Raw genomic sequence first — 15,903 nt, 5'->3', positions numbered from 1 at the left:
AGGAAGAATATATACAAGATAGCAAGGTGAACAAAGCATGATCTGCATCTCCTGCCCATCCGAAGAAAGAAGAACCCTTACATGTGTAATCCCAGTACTGAGGAGGCTGAGGCAGGAGAATTGCAGTGAAATCAAAGCCAGCCTGAGCTAGAATGAGAACCTATCAAAACAATCAAACTCATATAAAGCCAGATGCAGAAAATGGTGCATTTATCTGGAGTTCCTTTGAAGTGCAGGAGGTCCTGGCCACCCATCCTCACTCTCTTTCAGATAAACAAACAAATAAAAATATCTTTAAAGCCGGGTGTGGTGGTGTACACCTTTAATCTCAGAGAGGATCACTGTGAGTTCCATCCAGGTTAGCCTGGGCCAGAGTGAGACCCTACCTCGAAAAAACAATGAAAAAAAAATCTTTAGGATGAATTAAGAATATGATTAGCTTTGATACTAGAGAACATGCCAGTCTTTTTTGGTGTATGTGTGTGTGTTTAATTTTGAAGTAGGGTCTCATGTAACCCCGCTGACCTTAACACTCACTATAAAACCAAGGATGATCTTGAACTTCTGATCCTCCAGGATCCACTTCCAAAGTGAATTGCAGTGCACCATCATGGTCAGCCAAGCATGCCAACTTTTTAAAGAAACAGTATTTGAAGATGCAGAAGGAGAAAGAAGACGAAAAACAGTCAAAGAAGAGGGAAAAGAGAAGAAGCCCAACAAAGCAGCTAAACTCGGGCTCTAGGAAAAGCACCTGCCTTCAGGATTCCAGGCTGCTGGCCGCCAGCGCCCCGCCCTGGCGGGCGACGTCCCGCCTCCCTCCCACGGCCAGCCAAAGGCAGCTTCTGCTTCCTGGTGCGGAGAATCGTGCCTTTGCCGAGCTCTTCCTGGTCCCTGAAGGCTCCAGGCTGGTAGGGCCCAGCGCAGGTAAATTTGGGTCTCTTAGGATCCAGTGGGAAGGGCGGGAGTGTGAGAAAAGGAAGGTAAGGATGAGGGAAAAGGAACAGAGAGCATGGGAAGAGGAGGGAGGAAGAGAGGCCTGTGGAGGACAGTTCATTGAGGAGGCAGCTCAGAGACAGCTCTTTGTAATGGAGAAGTCCGGGCTGTGCCAGACTTGCTGGATTGTCAAACTACCCCTTGCCAGAGAGAGGTGGGCATGAAAGTGTTCACATGGCACAGTCTCATGGCAAGATATTTTAAGTCCGGAGTGATGTCTGAAGTATAGTCCTTGTTGCAGTGGATCATACTCATAGATTTGTATGTGCATATAAAGTGTTTGAATGTTTGTATGAAAACGGTTTGCATGGTTATCTCTGGGGAGAGATGGTAAGACAACTTAAGTTTTCATTTATTCAGCTGGGTGAATTCACCCTAGGGTGAAATTCTTTAAATTCTTTTTATTAACTTAATTTTTTTAATGTATATTTTTTTATTGACATCTTGTATACTTACAGACAATAAACCATGATAATACCCTCCCTTCCCCTACTTTCTCCTTCACAACTCAATTCTCCATCATATCTCCTCCCTCTCTCCACTAGCCTCTCTTTTATTTTGATGTCATTGTCTTTTTTTTTTAAATTATTTTTCCTATTATGAGGGTCTTGTGAAGGTGTTGCTAGGTACTGTGAGGCTGTGGATATCAAGACTAATTTCTGTGTGTACAGTTGCATTGTAAGGAGTCTTACCCTTCTGTTGGCTCTTACATCCTTTCTGCCACCTCTTCCGCAATGGACCTTGAACCTTGGAGGGTGTGATAGAAATGTTTCAGTGCTGAACACTCTCCTCTTCCCATGCTCTCTGTTCCTTTTCCCTCATCCTTAACCTTCCTTTCTCACCTTCCTTTTCTTCTCAGCACTGTGTTGCCTTTTGGGTCATCTCAGTGGTCACCACCATCTGAAAAGAGAAGCTTCTCTAACCAAAAGTGAGAGTAACATTAATATATGAATATGAACATTAAGTATAGTGCTTACAGGGCAGTTTGGTGAGCATAGTATGTGCATTTAGCTAGACAAGAGCAGGCTTTATACCCCTAAGGCTCATGACCTCCCCTGCTTTTGATTAGGTTTTCAGTTCCAGGCATGTATTTCCTCCCATAGAGAGGGCCTTCAGTCCAATTAGAGGGCAATTGGTTCCCCCCAGAGCAGACATGCCACTGTTGTACCCATTCAGTCATTTGGCCTGTCTGACCAAACTTAAGGCTTCCAGTGTCCACTATTTTTGCTGCTGATGACTTCTATCTCCCATAGGGCTGCATGCAGTGCAGGTTTTCCCAGCTTTCAGCCAGCTGGTCTACAGGGAGAAGGTTTTCAGCTCAGCCCCAGCTTGAATTCTCAGTGACCTTGCCACCTAGGCATGTGGAGTCTTCAGCTGTAGGTAGGGTCTTACTATCTTTAACTTGATTTTTTGAGAACATTTTAAAATCTTGGGTTAATTATAAGATTCCTCATTATTAACTATCATCATCATTATTATTTTTAGGACCAGGGCTCATGCTTGGAACTTATGTTGACAAGGATGACATTGAGTTCCTGATTCTCCTGTCTCCGCGTTTGAAGTGCTGGGTTTATAGGTGCTTGCCACCACACCTGCTCTTATCATTTTCATTTGCACATATAGTACAAAGACATGAGGGAAGTGTGCAGGCACACTTTATTTTTTATTTTTATTTTTTTTAATATTTATTTATTTATTTATTTGAGAGCGACAGACACAGAGAGAAAGACAGGTAGAGGGAGAGAGAGAGAATGGGCGCGCCAGGTCTTCCAGCCTCTGCAAACGAACTCCAGACGCGTGCGCCCCCTTGTGCATCTGGCTAACGTGGGACCTGGGGAACCGAGCCTCGAACCAGGGTTCTTAGGCTTCACAGGCAAGCGCTTAACCGCTACGCCATCTCTCCAGCCCAGGCACACTTTTTTGACAGTATGTATCAATCTGTGTATATCTCCCTGGCCTGGAACTTCTGTGTAGCTGAGACTGTTCTCCAACTCATGAACCTCCTGCCTCAACCTCAGCAACATGACCACTGGCATTACAAGTGCTTTATCATCATACTAGACCTTTTGTCTTTCTTTTTATTTTTTAAATTCTTATTATTTATATATTTATTAATTTTGAGGTAGGGTTCCACTCTAGCCCAGAATGACCTGGCACATACTTAGTAGTCCCAACTAAACAAAAGGCATGCACCACCAGACCTGGTTCTTTCTTTTTTAAATTTTCCTTCTCTTGCTGCGTGTGGTGGCATACACCTTTGATCCCAGAACTCAGGAGGCTAAGGCAGGAGGGCTGCCATGAGTTCAAAGCCAGCCTAGGACTACAGAGTGAGTCCCAGGTTACCCTAGGCTAGAGTGTGACACTAACTTGAGAAAACCAAAAATAAATAAATAAAAATATGTTACTTCTCTTAATTTTTTTTTACCCTTTCCTTCCCATTTCCCTTATAATTCTCCCTGGATGAAATTAGTCTTAGAGAGAGAGAAGAAGAAGAAAAAAATACTGGCCTCTGTCTGCAGATCCCTGATAGAATCAGGATGAATGTCCCCACATTATTTGTCTTAGATATATTCCTAATGGAAATGCATTCTTTTTGCAATTAAGTGCTCATCCTCTGTCTTTCTTTCCTCTTAGGCATATGTTAGTTGGGTTGCAGCTATGGATAGACTTCATAGGCATGTGTCTTCCCGCTTGGACATCCTCTCCGTAGAGAACCAGTGCCTGGCCATGCTCCCTGACGTTCAGCCCATGGAGAAATCATATGAGCATATGTCTGTTCCCCCAGACATCCTCTCCTTGGAGAACCGGTGTCTGGCCATGCTGTCTGACTTCCAGCCCATGGAGAAACTAAGTGGACAAACATCTGGTCACCCAGACATTCTCTCCTTGGAGAACCATTGCCTGGCCATGCTCCCTGACTTCCAGGCCTTGAGGGAAATACATGGACATTCCCTTGGTCACCCAGACATCCTCTCCTTGGAGAACCGCTGTGTAGCCACTCTTCCTACCACAAAAAGCATGGTGTCTGCCACCTCTTTGCACTCTTGTCTTCAGATGTCTCACATGCTGCAAGCTGATTTGTACAACATTGACATCAGGAATCACTTGCTGTCTGAGACTCCAAGCAGTAGGGTTCAGTGTCTTTCTGAGGGACTAGACCTTCCAACTTGTTCCAGGGCCCTGAAATCCATCTCTGCTACAAAGGGAGATCAGGAAGCAACGTTGGTAATAGTTTCAGATGTTCATCTTAACTCCATCTGTATCTGTTATATGATCTGTTATATGATGTTTCAGTAGATTTCAAAGTCCCACTGTTCCTCTTTGATGCTCTGTGCCTGGGTACCTTTTTTCCTAAGGGCCTTTTCTAAGACAACAGTTTTGGGTTTTGTACAATGCTAGTGATCGAACCCAGAGCTATACACATGTTAGATTGACCCTCTACCACTGAGCTACATCTCTGGCCCCTCATAGCCTTTTCTAAGATACTCTTTACCTCTGGGATATCTTTTTTTTTTTTTTTTATTTATTTTTACTAACAACTTTCATGATTATAAACAATATCCATGGTAATGCCTTCCCTCCCCCCACTTTCCCCTTTGGAACTCCATTCTCCATCATATCCCCTCCCCATCTTAATCAGTCTCTCTTTTATTTTGATGTCATGATCTTTTACCTCCTATTATGATGGTCTTGTGTAGGTAGTGTCAGGCACTGTGAGGTCATGGATATCAGGCCATTTTATGTCTAGAGGAGCACATTGTAAGGAGTCCTACACTTCCTTTGGCTCTTTTTTGTTTTCCAAAATAGGGTTTCTCTCTAGCTCAGGCTGATCTGGAATTCACTATGTAGTCTTAGGGTGGCCTTGAACTCTCAGAAATCCTCCTACCTCTGCCTTCCGAGTGTTGGGATTAAAGGTGTGCACCACCACACCCGGCCTCTGGAATATTTATCAACATCATTATTCCTACTGAATATTTAATGCAGAGATTCTAGACAATAGATTAAAAAAAAAAAAAAACAGTTCCTGTTTTTGCAAAGCCTCTTGTCAGGAAGAAAGCCAACATGGCACTACTACAATAGAGGCTTTCTGGTGCTTTAGAGAGCAGACATGAAGTGCATCTGCTAAACCAAGGCCCGCATCACTGTATGTGCATGTGCAAACACATAAGTGCATTTAGTACACAGGTCAGAGCGGGCAGACAATCACATTATTGCTGTGTAGGCTTGAAGGAAAGTTAACCTGAGCCTCATAATGTCTCTGGATAATTACAAAGTGTACAACCTTGGGCAAGACTAACAACCCTTCAGAGCCTTCATTTCCTCACCTTTCAAATCAAGCTGGTGAACATGTACTTCACAAGGTTGTTGCCAGGATCACAACAACTGCCATCCTACACTGATTCAGACATTACAATTCTTAGTTACTCACACATTATTCAACTTCATTTTCCAGCAGCACTATCAAGTACGTGGTAGTGAATGAAGAAACAGGTTCAGAGTTCAGGGTGGCCGAGGGATTGATACGGAGTTGGATGATCTGCTGACTCAAAAAAATAATACCCTAATATATTTAGAAGATATGTGAGAAGCTTCAGGTTTCTGTGTTATGACATCAATAAGGAGATGAAAGCAGGGAAGATGATCACAAAGCATTTAGGCAAAGTCTTGGAGACTGAGTAGAGAAAGATGGTATGTGGGAGAACCCTAAACCAGAGATAAGACGGGTAAAACTCACCAGTCCTGAGGGGATGGAGAGGGCTTATTGATGTTATTGATGCAGAAGACATAGATCCTTTCTGTCTCCAGGAGATGCCTTTAGATTTGTCTGAGAGGCTGTGGGTACATGCTGTGGTATCTTAAATTTTTATTTATTTATTTGAGAGAGAGGGAGAGAGAAAGAGAAAAAGAGAGAGATGGGGGGAGAGAGAATGGGCATGCCAGGGCCTCCATCCACTGCAAGCTTCAGACACATATGCTGCCTTGTGCACCTGGCTTACGTGGGTACTGGGGAATTGAACCTGGGTCCTTAGGCTTTGCAGGCAAGTGCCTTAACTACTAAGCAATCTCTCTTGCCCTATGCTGTGATTTCTAACGACCACTATCCCCAGGGTGGCTGGTACTTTTCAGAAGTAAAGAAATCTCTGGAAAAGCAGGAAGAGGCAGAGACCCAAATGCCATTATATTGTTTAAGCTTGGAAGAGGAGAATAAAGAGGTGGAGGCACTGGCCCTGAAGCTTACCTCTGGAGACAAAGAATCTCATCCCGAGACAACCGACCAGGTCCTTCAGGAAAAGAAGGTAAAACTTCCAGAGCTGGGGGGAGGGTGATAGTGGTGAGTGGGAGGTGGGGATGAAGGCCAGAGTTAGGGCCTCTTCCCAGGTAGAAGGCAGTGAAGGGTGCCTGACACAGTTCTTTCTCACTTCTTTTGAAAATATTTTTTTATTTTTATTTATTTATTTGACGGAGAAACAGGGAGAGAGAGTGAGAATGGGCACACCAGGGCCTCTAGCCACTGAAAATGAACTACAAATGCATGCACCCCCTTGTGCATCTGGCTTATGTGGGTCCTGGGGAATCAAATACGGATCCTCTGGCTTTGCAGGCAAGCACCTTAACTGCTAAGACATCCCTCCAGCCTCCCCCCCTTTTTTTTGAGGGAGTGTCTTGCTCTAGCCCAGGATGACCTGGAATGCACTGTGTAGTCTCAGAATGGCCTCGAACTCATGGTGATCCTCCTATCTTTGTCTCCTGACTACTGGGATTAAAGGCGTGCACCACAGCTGGCTTCTTTCTCACTTCTGCTAGGAAGTTCAGTTTCTTAGCTAGACAGACATCTCCTGCATCTGGGTCCATTCTCTCTGCCCTTGTTTTGTAAGTATGTCTGTGTGAATCTTTATTTTCTCACTCCTCCTTTCTTTCTTCTTTCCTAATTCATAGATGGCTCTAATGAGCTTACTGTGTTCTGTCATCGCCTCAAATATAAACATGAAAGATGCATCTGACCCCACCCAGGCTGCTATTTTTGAAGTCTGCAGTGAACTTGCCCCTTTGGAGCCCGAGTTCATCCTCAAGGTATTGTGGTATGAAGGAGATGGTGGGAGAGGAGATAAACAATTTGCTTATGGCTTGAGAAGCTAGTAGCTGGCTTCCTGTTGGGGTTGGAAGCAGCTTCACTCAGACAGGAAACAGGACCTCTGAGAGTCCGAGGCTTAGTCCCCGGTGTTCTGTGGTGTGGAGAAAGGTGAGATGGAAAAAAGCAAGCTAGGGTTGGTTTCCACAGGCTAAATTATACAGTGCTAGCATGTGGGAGTCATAGCAACATGCTTAAACTTGTGCTGCTCCTAAACTTGTTAATCAACAAAAGCACTTTCCTGAATGTCATGTGGATGCACGTGCAATAGTACACAGTGCTTGTTTCAGAAGCAGAGAAGAAGGGCAAATGTTTTCTGTGAAGCTTTGGAAGATGGTAGGAGTTTTTATTTATGTTCAAGGCAGGGTCTCACTCTAGCTCACTCTGTAGCCCCAGGCTGGGCTCCAATTCACCGCAGTCCTTCTACCTCAGCCTCCTGAGTGCTGGGATTATAGGTGTGAGATACCATGCTCAGTTTGGAAGAGAGCAGGTTTAATCAGTGATTTGAACCTTTGGTAAGTTGTTTTTTTTTTTCAGTACAGCTGCTTCTTTTTTTTTATTTAATTTTTATTAACATTTTCCATGATTATAAAAAAAATCCCATGGTAATACCCCCTCCCCCACCCCCACTTTTCTTTTTTTTAATTTTTTTAATTTTTATTAACATTTTCCATGATTATAAAATATATCCCATGGTAATTCCCTCCCTCCCCACCCCCACACTTTCCCATTTGAAATTCCACTCTCCATCATATTACCTCCCCATCTCACTCACTGTACTTACATATATACAATATTTGGTAAGTTTTTGATTAATGTTGATATGATGCTTAGGATGCTAAGCCCAGGGGCTTGAGCTTTGCATTTTGTACATAATATAGAGGACTCAGGAAGAATAGCAGATTCAATATGCAAGATGGTTTAGGGTGTTGAACTATGGAACAAGGGCCGACATGCCAGCCCTCTCCACCTCTGTGCCCTAGGCATCTTTGTACGCCAGGCAGCAACTGAACGTCCGAGATGTGGCCAATAAAGTCTTGGCCATTGCTGCCTTCTTGCCAGCCTGCCGCCCCCACCTGCGACGGTATTTCTGTGCCGTTGTCCGCCTACCTTCTGATTGGATCCAGGTAGCCGAGTTCTATCAGGTATGACCCTCCATTTGGTCTTTGCTGGGTTCCCTGTCTTTTTCAAACAGGTCAGCTTGCCCTGCGTTTTGCTTAACCTTGGTGCCCAGACAGGACAGCTTCTGCCCAGAAGAGGCTAGGTAGCCTGACAGGGAGAATATTGAGGAAAGGGTTGGACCAAAATTTGGGAGTAAAAATTGAACTTATTTTGAACCTTGCTTGTAATGATGAAAATCATAGAAGACTACTTCCCAGTAGAAATGTAACTTTGGAGGTGAGGGCTAAAACTTTCTCCCTATTCTTTAGTCCCATACAGTCTTGTTTCGTTTTGAGGGGTTTGGTTGGATTTCTTATCTTACAATTTACTCTCTCCCTGACAGACCTTGGTTAATGGAGATGAGAGAACGTTTGTGCCCCTGCCTGCCTGCCTCCGTGCTGCCCTGACCGACAAATTTGCCCAGTTTGATGAGTACCAGTTAGCTAAGTATAATCCGCGGAGGCACCGTGCCAAGAGATGTCCCCGCCAGCCACCCCACCCTCCAGTCAGTTTTCGCCGCTGCCCTGTTATTTATAACCCAGACCGCTTTTCTCTGGGAAGGTGGGGGGGGGGGCAAAGTACTATAGTGATCCTGGGGAGGAGGTCTTACACAAGCACTAGACATGTTCGTTCACCCAGGAACTAAGGCGCCTTGCTCAGAGAGGTCCAGAGAAGCTATGTAGAGCTCGGGGGCAGAAAGAGCAGGGTGGATCTCTTCCCTACTTGGCTTCCATTTTAGAAGAAAGAGATGCTTTTTTAGGACTATTGGGATGGAATTCTCCAGGGGCAGAATTTTCTTTTTCCCTGTTTGAAACTGCTTCTCCTGTCCCTGTAGAAGATGGAGAAGCCATTCTCTGAGAGAAAGGGATGTTTTCCAAAGAGCCTTTGGCCTCTTAAAAATGAACAGATTAAGGTGAGTCTTTTGTTTTGGGATTATATGTGCGCATGTACAATCATTTCTGGACTAGTATTTAGAAATAGAATTGTATTAGGTTTAAAAATACTAATGGCAGGTGTGCCTGGAGATTCTCAGTCATTATTATGGTTCTTTTTATAGAAAATATTTTATTTATTTATTTTTGGTTTGTAGAGGTAGGGTCTTGCTTTAGCCCAGGGTGACCTGGAATTCACTATATAGTCTCAGGTTGATGTCAAACTCATGGGGATCCTCCTACCTCTTCCTCCTGAGTGCTGGATTCAAGGCATGTGCCACCATTCTTGGCCTGCCACTCCTTTTTTGTGATGGAGTCTCATTATGTTGGTCTTGAACTCTTGGGCTCAATTGAGTATTTTTCATTCCAAGTAACTGGGACTATGGGTGTGCCATTGTTCCCAGTCTTTACCTGCTTTTTTTTTTTTTTTTTTTTGAGGTAGGGTCTCACTCTAGCCCAGGCTGACCTGGAATTCATTATGGAGTCTCAGGGTGGCCTCGAACTCATGACAATCCTCCTACCTCTGCCTCCCGAGTGCTGGGATTAAAGGTGTGCACCACCATGCCCGGCTTTTTACCTGCTTCTTTATACTTGCTTGGAAGCTCTTGTTATTACAGATTTTTACTTTCTGTATCTACTCTGCCAAAATTTGTTTTGGAGGATGAAATTGCCTTATAGGTATAGGATAGTTTTAGTCTTTTTCTGAAGAAACTCCATGGTCATGAATGAAATGAACCCTGTGGGACTTTGGGGCTGTTTCCACAGTTTGAGGCAGCTTACAATGCAGTGCCAAAGAAAAGAAATCAGCCAAGGTTTACCTTGAAGAAGTTGGTACAACAACTGCATATCCATGAGCCTGCCCAGCATGTCCAAGCCCTGCTGGGCTACAGGTGAGCAACTACCACCCTTCACATGAGTTGCATGGAGGTAATGCCATCCTAGTTCATCCCTGCCTGCCATCCTGGTAGTTCCTCATCCTGGCAACATGAATCTGGGCAGACATCACCATAAAAATGACTGACTGACTTTGGCTATTGATCTTATTTTTTGGTAGGTTTTAGTGATAGCCATTTTCTTCCCTGTTCTAGGTATCCCTCCAACCTAGAGCTCTTTTCTCGGAGTCACCTGCCTGAGCCCTGGGATTCTAGCAGAGCTGGGCAGCGGATGAAGCTACGTAGGCCAGAGACTTGGGAGCGGGAGCTGAGCCTACGGGGAAACAAAGCTTCTGTTTGGGAGGAACTCATTGGTAGGGCGTCCACCATGTTCTTTCCCTGTCTATCCTTTTCGTGCTTCTGTATCTTAGACCTAACCTTGAAGATGCAGTTAGTTGCTCTTGTGGTAGTTGCATTACTGAAAATGATTGGATTTATAAAAAATATTTTATTTATTTATTTGAGAGAGAGAGAGAGAAGAGAGAGAGAGAATGGGTATGCCAGGGCCTCCAGCCACTGCAAACAAATTCCAGATGTATGTGCCACCTTGTGCATCTGGCTTATGTAGGTGTTGGGAAATTGAACCTATGTCCTGTGGCTTTGTAGGCTAGCTCCTTAACCTGTAAGCCATCTCTCTAGCCCATGATTGGATTTGTAAGGTTTGCCATTGATCATGTGAAAATGGACAGTAGTGCCTGCTTGGAATTATTCCAGATGTAATTCGGTGATACATGACATATGACACAGGTTGTTCTTCCTTCTTTTTTAAAAAATTTTTATTAACAATTTCCATGATTGCTCTTCCTTCTTGATTGCAACTGTGTCAGTATGTCTTTAACTCATTCTGAAGAAGGCAGAATGGCTCTTTGGTGCAGTAGAGTCTCTATAAACACTCATGTTTAGGAAAATGGACTTTTAAGGTAATTTGCCATGCTTATAAATTAAAACATTTTGAATTAGGCAGGGAATGGTGGTACATGCATTGAATACCAGCTCTTGGGAGGAAGAGGTAGGAGGATCACTATGAGTCCCAAGTCAGCCTGAGCTACAGTGAGACCCTACCTCAAAAAATAAAGAAAGAAAGAAAATAAAGAAAAGGAAAGCAATAAAAACGTTTTGAATTGAATATGAGTCCCTTCATTTTCTCTATCTTGAACTTACCATATATACATTTTTAAACATTTCATTTTATTTACTTATTTATTTATTTGAGAAAGAGGGAGAGAGATAATAGGTGCAACAGGGCCTCTAGCCACTGCAAACTCCAGATGCATGTGCCACCTTGAGCATTTGGCTTACTTGGGTACTGGGGAATCAAACTTGGGTCCTTAGGCTTTGTAGACAAGTGCCTTAATGGCTAAGCCATCTCTCCAGCCCTCCATGTGGTTCTTTTAAGTTCTTGCTCTGGTTTCTGACCTCTCATCCTTACTTGATTTCCTCATCTGATGTTTTGCCATCTAAAGACAATGGGAAGCTTCCCTTCATGGCCATGCTTCGGAACCTGCGCAGCCTGCTGTGTGTTGGAATCAGTGCCCACCACCATGAAGTCATTCTCCAGAGACTCCAGCATGCGGTACGCATGGGAGTGGGTGACTCAGTATTGTATGGCAAAATTCCTCTGAGTTGAAAGTAGTAATCAACAGTCACCAACTTTATCAAAAGCAGCTGGGACAACTCATGAGAGAAAGTGGGGAGGGGTCAGTAGACCTCCACTTGAGATACCAGGTGCCTCCTGTACTAGCTGTATGCAATAGCACATGAGATCTTGTGACCTCGGCAGGAAGATAGAGTATATAGAGGGTAAAAGATCAAGGAACAATGAGCTCCATTGAGATGGTGTCTCTGGAGTCTCCATGCTCTGTAAGTAAGGCCTCACCCTGAGGCTGAGGGAGGAGCATCTTCAAGGGTAATCCCAATATAGTGAGCCCTGAAGTGCTGCTCTGTGGTCTCATACTCTTAGACAGGGACAAGGAGCGTCTACAAACAGCCACGGGGAAGTTGTCATTCAGGGTGGAATGAGACTTCTCCATAGTGCAGCTGCTCTGGGTTCCCCATGCTCTGTAAGTAAGCCCTCATCCAGAGGCTGAGGGAGGAGCATTCAAGGAGTAATTTTGACACAAGAATCTCCATCAGAATGGATGCTTTGGGGCCCCACATTCCTATAAACAACCCCTCTTCATGCTCTGTAAGTTACCCCAATGAACTCATTGGTTTATTGAACTTACCAGATGGTATAGTCATATTTTGGATTGCCATCTGAGCCCTATTTGGGATAAAGACATGTGTTAGTGTCTCCCCAGTAGAAATTCCCATGACATTCAGCAACTAGACACAGAGCTGGCAATACAGACACTTGGAAGCCACGCTTTTCCAGGTGGCTGAGGAAGGTCATGCCACCATCCTGTTTTTGCCTGGTCTGTAATAGGTGTGGAAATTCAGATACATTGAGAAAGACAGGCCCAGGGGTTCAGTCAGTCAGGCCCTTGAGACATCACAGTAGAGTAAAAGAAGTTACATTTCTTTTTTTTTTTAATGTTGTGTACTCAGAGACTTACCAGAAAGAACCCCTTCTGTAATTTAGAGGGAAGGTTACAGAAGAAACAGGGTTCCTTCTGTTACTTCTTTTTCTTTTCCTTTTTTCCTTTATTATGGACATATTTAGTATGGATACATCATGTGTTGATACCACCGTTTCCCCTGTCCTTGCCTCCATAGAATTCTGATCTGATTCCCAATTCGAGATATAGGTTCCTTTCCACTGAGCAGATCTCTTAGCCAATCAAAAAGCTATTGGTTGCTCACCAAGGCTGTGTGCCACTATTGCACTTGTATGTACATCTTCTCAAGGTGTTTGCTTCTGAGTATCTTTTCTTCCCAGCACTAGAGGGAATCTCTTCTGGATTCCAGCCAGGTCTCTCTGTGTTCTGTGCCAATAGCATATGGTGTCTTCAGCACTAGGGTCTCGCCTTGTACCTCAGATGGGTAAATGCTTCTGTTACTTCTTTAAAACAAAACAAACAAAACAAACAAAACCCAACATGTCATGGTGGTGAATGCCTTTAATCTCAACACTTGGGGGGAGGCTGTGGTGGGAGGATTGCTGTGAGTTCTAGGCCAACCTGAGACTACTTCCAGGTCAGCCTGGGCTAGAACAAGACCCTATTTCAAAAAGCCAACACACACACACACACCCCTTTTCAGATTCTAAAGTGATAGCTTCCTTTCTTCCTTTTTCTTTCTCTGTATTTCTTCTTGGAATCATTTCCCCCATTGTCCTGGTCCTTGTAGCTCTTGTAGACCCTCATCCTCTCTGGTCCTCTGCTCATGGTCCTCCTTGCTTTTCAGAAGTCTGTTATTCACAGTCGGCAGTTTCCGTTCAGATTCCTGAATGCTCATGATTCCATCAATAACCTGGAGGATCAACTTAAAAAGAAAGGTATTCTGTCCCTCTTCTGTTTCCTTTCCACCTCTGTGCTTACATGAAACAGCCCTTTGATGTGTTCAGCCTCTTGCCCTGCTGAGTGTGGGGAGGTCAGCAGTCAGACAGCTGCCAGCCCTAAGGATCTGGGCTCAGGACACGTAAATAGTGGGATGAGATGAGGGAAGAGCAGGTGTCTGACTTAAATATTTACCTGTTACCACCTAGCATCACCCTTTCCTTCCAATACACAATTGATGAGACGGATAATGACTAGAAACTCAAAAAATGTCAAGAGACCTGCTAATCTAAGGCATCTTTGCAACTTGAGTCGTCGGCAGCTGCGGGCAGCAATGGCAATACCTGTGATATTCGAGCAGCTCAAACGGGAGAAGCTGAAGATGCACAAGGCCAGGTGTGTATGTACCCTGCCGGGACAGGGAGAGGCTGGGAAGCATTCTGGCAGGGCTCTGGTCATCTATAAACCCAAGCTGTTTTGTTCCTTTTTTTTTTTTTTTTTTTTTTTTTTTGAGGTAAGGTCTCACTCTAGCCCAGGCTGACTTGGAATTTACTATGTAATCTCAGCATGGCCTTGAAGTCATGGCAGTCCACCTACCTCTGTCTCCCTAGTGCTGGGATTAAAGGTGTGTGCCACCATGCCCACCAGGTTTTTTAATTTGTTATTTTTAAATATATTTTATTTATTTGCAAGGAGAGAGAGAGAAAGAATAACAGTGGGTAGCCACTACAGACAAACTCCAAATGCATGCACCACTTTGTACATCTGGTTTTACATGGGTCCTGGGGAATTGAACTCTGGTTGTTGGGTTTTACAGGTAAGTATTTGTTGCAGTCAGATTTTCACTGCTGGCAGAAATCACCTGACCAAGAGCAGCTTGTGGGAAAAGAAGGTTTAATTTGGCTTACAGACTTAGTGGGAAGCTCCATGATGGCAGGGGAAATGGCCGCATGAGCAGAGGGTGGACATCACCTCCTGACTAGTATCAGGTGGACAACATCAACAGGAGATTGTGCCAAACACTGGCAAGGGGAAACTGGCTATAACACCCATAGCCTACCCCCAATATTACACTGCCTTCAGGAGACATTAATTCCCAAATCTGGGAATCTAGCATTCAGAACACTTAAGTTTATGGGGGACACCTAAATCAAACAGCACATTCTACCCCTGGCCCCCATAAGCTGATAACCATCCATGATGTAAAATGTAATACATTAAGTCCAACTTTAAAAGTCCCCATGGTTTTTATTAATCTTAGTGATGTTCAAACATTCCTATACTCCAAGATCTTTTAATTGAGCCATACACCAAAAAATAAACCAAAAAGCCCATAATGGCACAGAATAAACACTCACACTGCAAAGATGGCATTGGGCATAGCAAAGAAATATTCAACCAATACAAGATTTAAACAGGGCAAACATCAAACTCTGTAGCTCCAAGTCCAACAACTGTAGTCAATGACAAGTTTCCAAGTCCAATAATTCTAACCAGTAACAAGTCTCTGGAATTCCAATTCTGCCCCTATATCTAGGCTATTCATGGTCTTGGAAAACTTCATCTGAGGCCAGCAGCTCTCCTTAGCAGCCATCTCGTGGTCCTGATGTCTCCAATGGGTCTCTACTGCAACTCACGGCCCATCCTCATGGCTCCACTGGGCTCCATGCAAGCATCCAGCAAACCTGCTTCACACTGCCCATGGTTGTTTCCAAAATACAAGACCATGCTGCAAATTCAATGACCCTCTCTTTCTTGCATTTCTTATACTCCATAATACCAGGTAGGGTGCTGACTTGTTAATGTAGGGGGGGATAAAGCAGACTTTGAAGAATAGGACACTCCTTCAGCATTCAGGCCCTTTCAAAAGATTGCATTCTTTCTGTTGTCCCAGTGCAGGTCAGTTGGCCCAATCTCAATGGTTGTACCTCTCATACAATTGCAAATGAATGGGCAGAAGTTTTTGCTCAAAGATTTTATTTTTCCTGTGCCATATCCCTCTGCTCACATCAGTCCATTTCTACTCAATACAACCCTAAACAAATTTTCTAGACATGGGCATAATAGCAAGTCTCTCATACAAACTGCTTCTAGCCCAGTCTAGGGAGAGCTCTTTCTCAGCCTCATAAGCCAAACCTCACAGTCCACAGTACTTACTCCACTCAGGTCTTTCAACTCACTAGAAAAATCCATCAAACTGTACTTACAGCACTGCAAGGCATCTCTTAGGCCAAGGTCTTAAATCCTTCCACATTCCTCTTGAAAATCAGCTCCAAAAGGCCAAAGCCACATAGTCAGGTGTCTAGCAACAAATGACA

General features: G+C 44.0%; 1 protein-coding gene across 2 annotated transcripts in view; it reads left to right on the top strand.

The window, feature by feature from the left end:
* Positions 1-856: 856 nt before the first annotated feature.
* Positions 857-15,903, top strand: part of Tep1 (telomerase associated protein 1) — a 60,997-nt gene continuing 45,950 nt past the window's right edge. For both annotated transcript variants that reach the window (XM_004670159.2, XR_006638588.1), the window contains exons 1-12: positions 857-924; positions 3,628-4,218; positions 6,102-6,290; positions 6,931-7,065; positions 8,107-8,268; positions 8,628-8,789; positions 9,120-9,197; positions 9,982-10,106; positions 10,305-10,462; positions 11,612-11,721; positions 13,494-13,584; positions 13,795-13,981. In XM_004670159.2, coding sequence (XP_004670216.2) covers positions 3,652-4,218; positions 6,102-6,290; positions 6,931-7,065; positions 8,107-8,268; positions 8,628-8,789; positions 9,120-9,197; positions 9,982-10,106; positions 10,305-10,462; positions 11,612-11,721; positions 13,494-13,584; positions 13,795-13,981 — 1,964 coding nt within the window. In that variant the 5' untranslated portion in view covers positions 857-924; positions 3,628-3,651. The remainder of the gene's footprint in view (positions 925-3,627; positions 4,219-6,101; positions 6,291-6,930; positions 7,066-8,106; positions 8,269-8,627; positions 8,790-9,119; positions 9,198-9,981; positions 10,107-10,304; positions 10,463-11,611; positions 11,722-13,493; positions 13,585-13,794; positions 13,982-15,903) is intronic.

Source organism: Jaculus jaculus, chromosome 8 (assembly GCF_020740685.1).
Source record: "Jaculus jaculus isolate mJacJac1 chromosome 8, mJacJac1.mat.Y.cur, whole genome shotgun sequence".
Classification (NCBI taxonomy): Eukaryota; Metazoa; Chordata; class Mammalia; order Rodentia; family Dipodidae; genus Jaculus; species Jaculus jaculus.
This window is presented reverse-complemented; position numbering and strand designations above follow the sequence as displayed.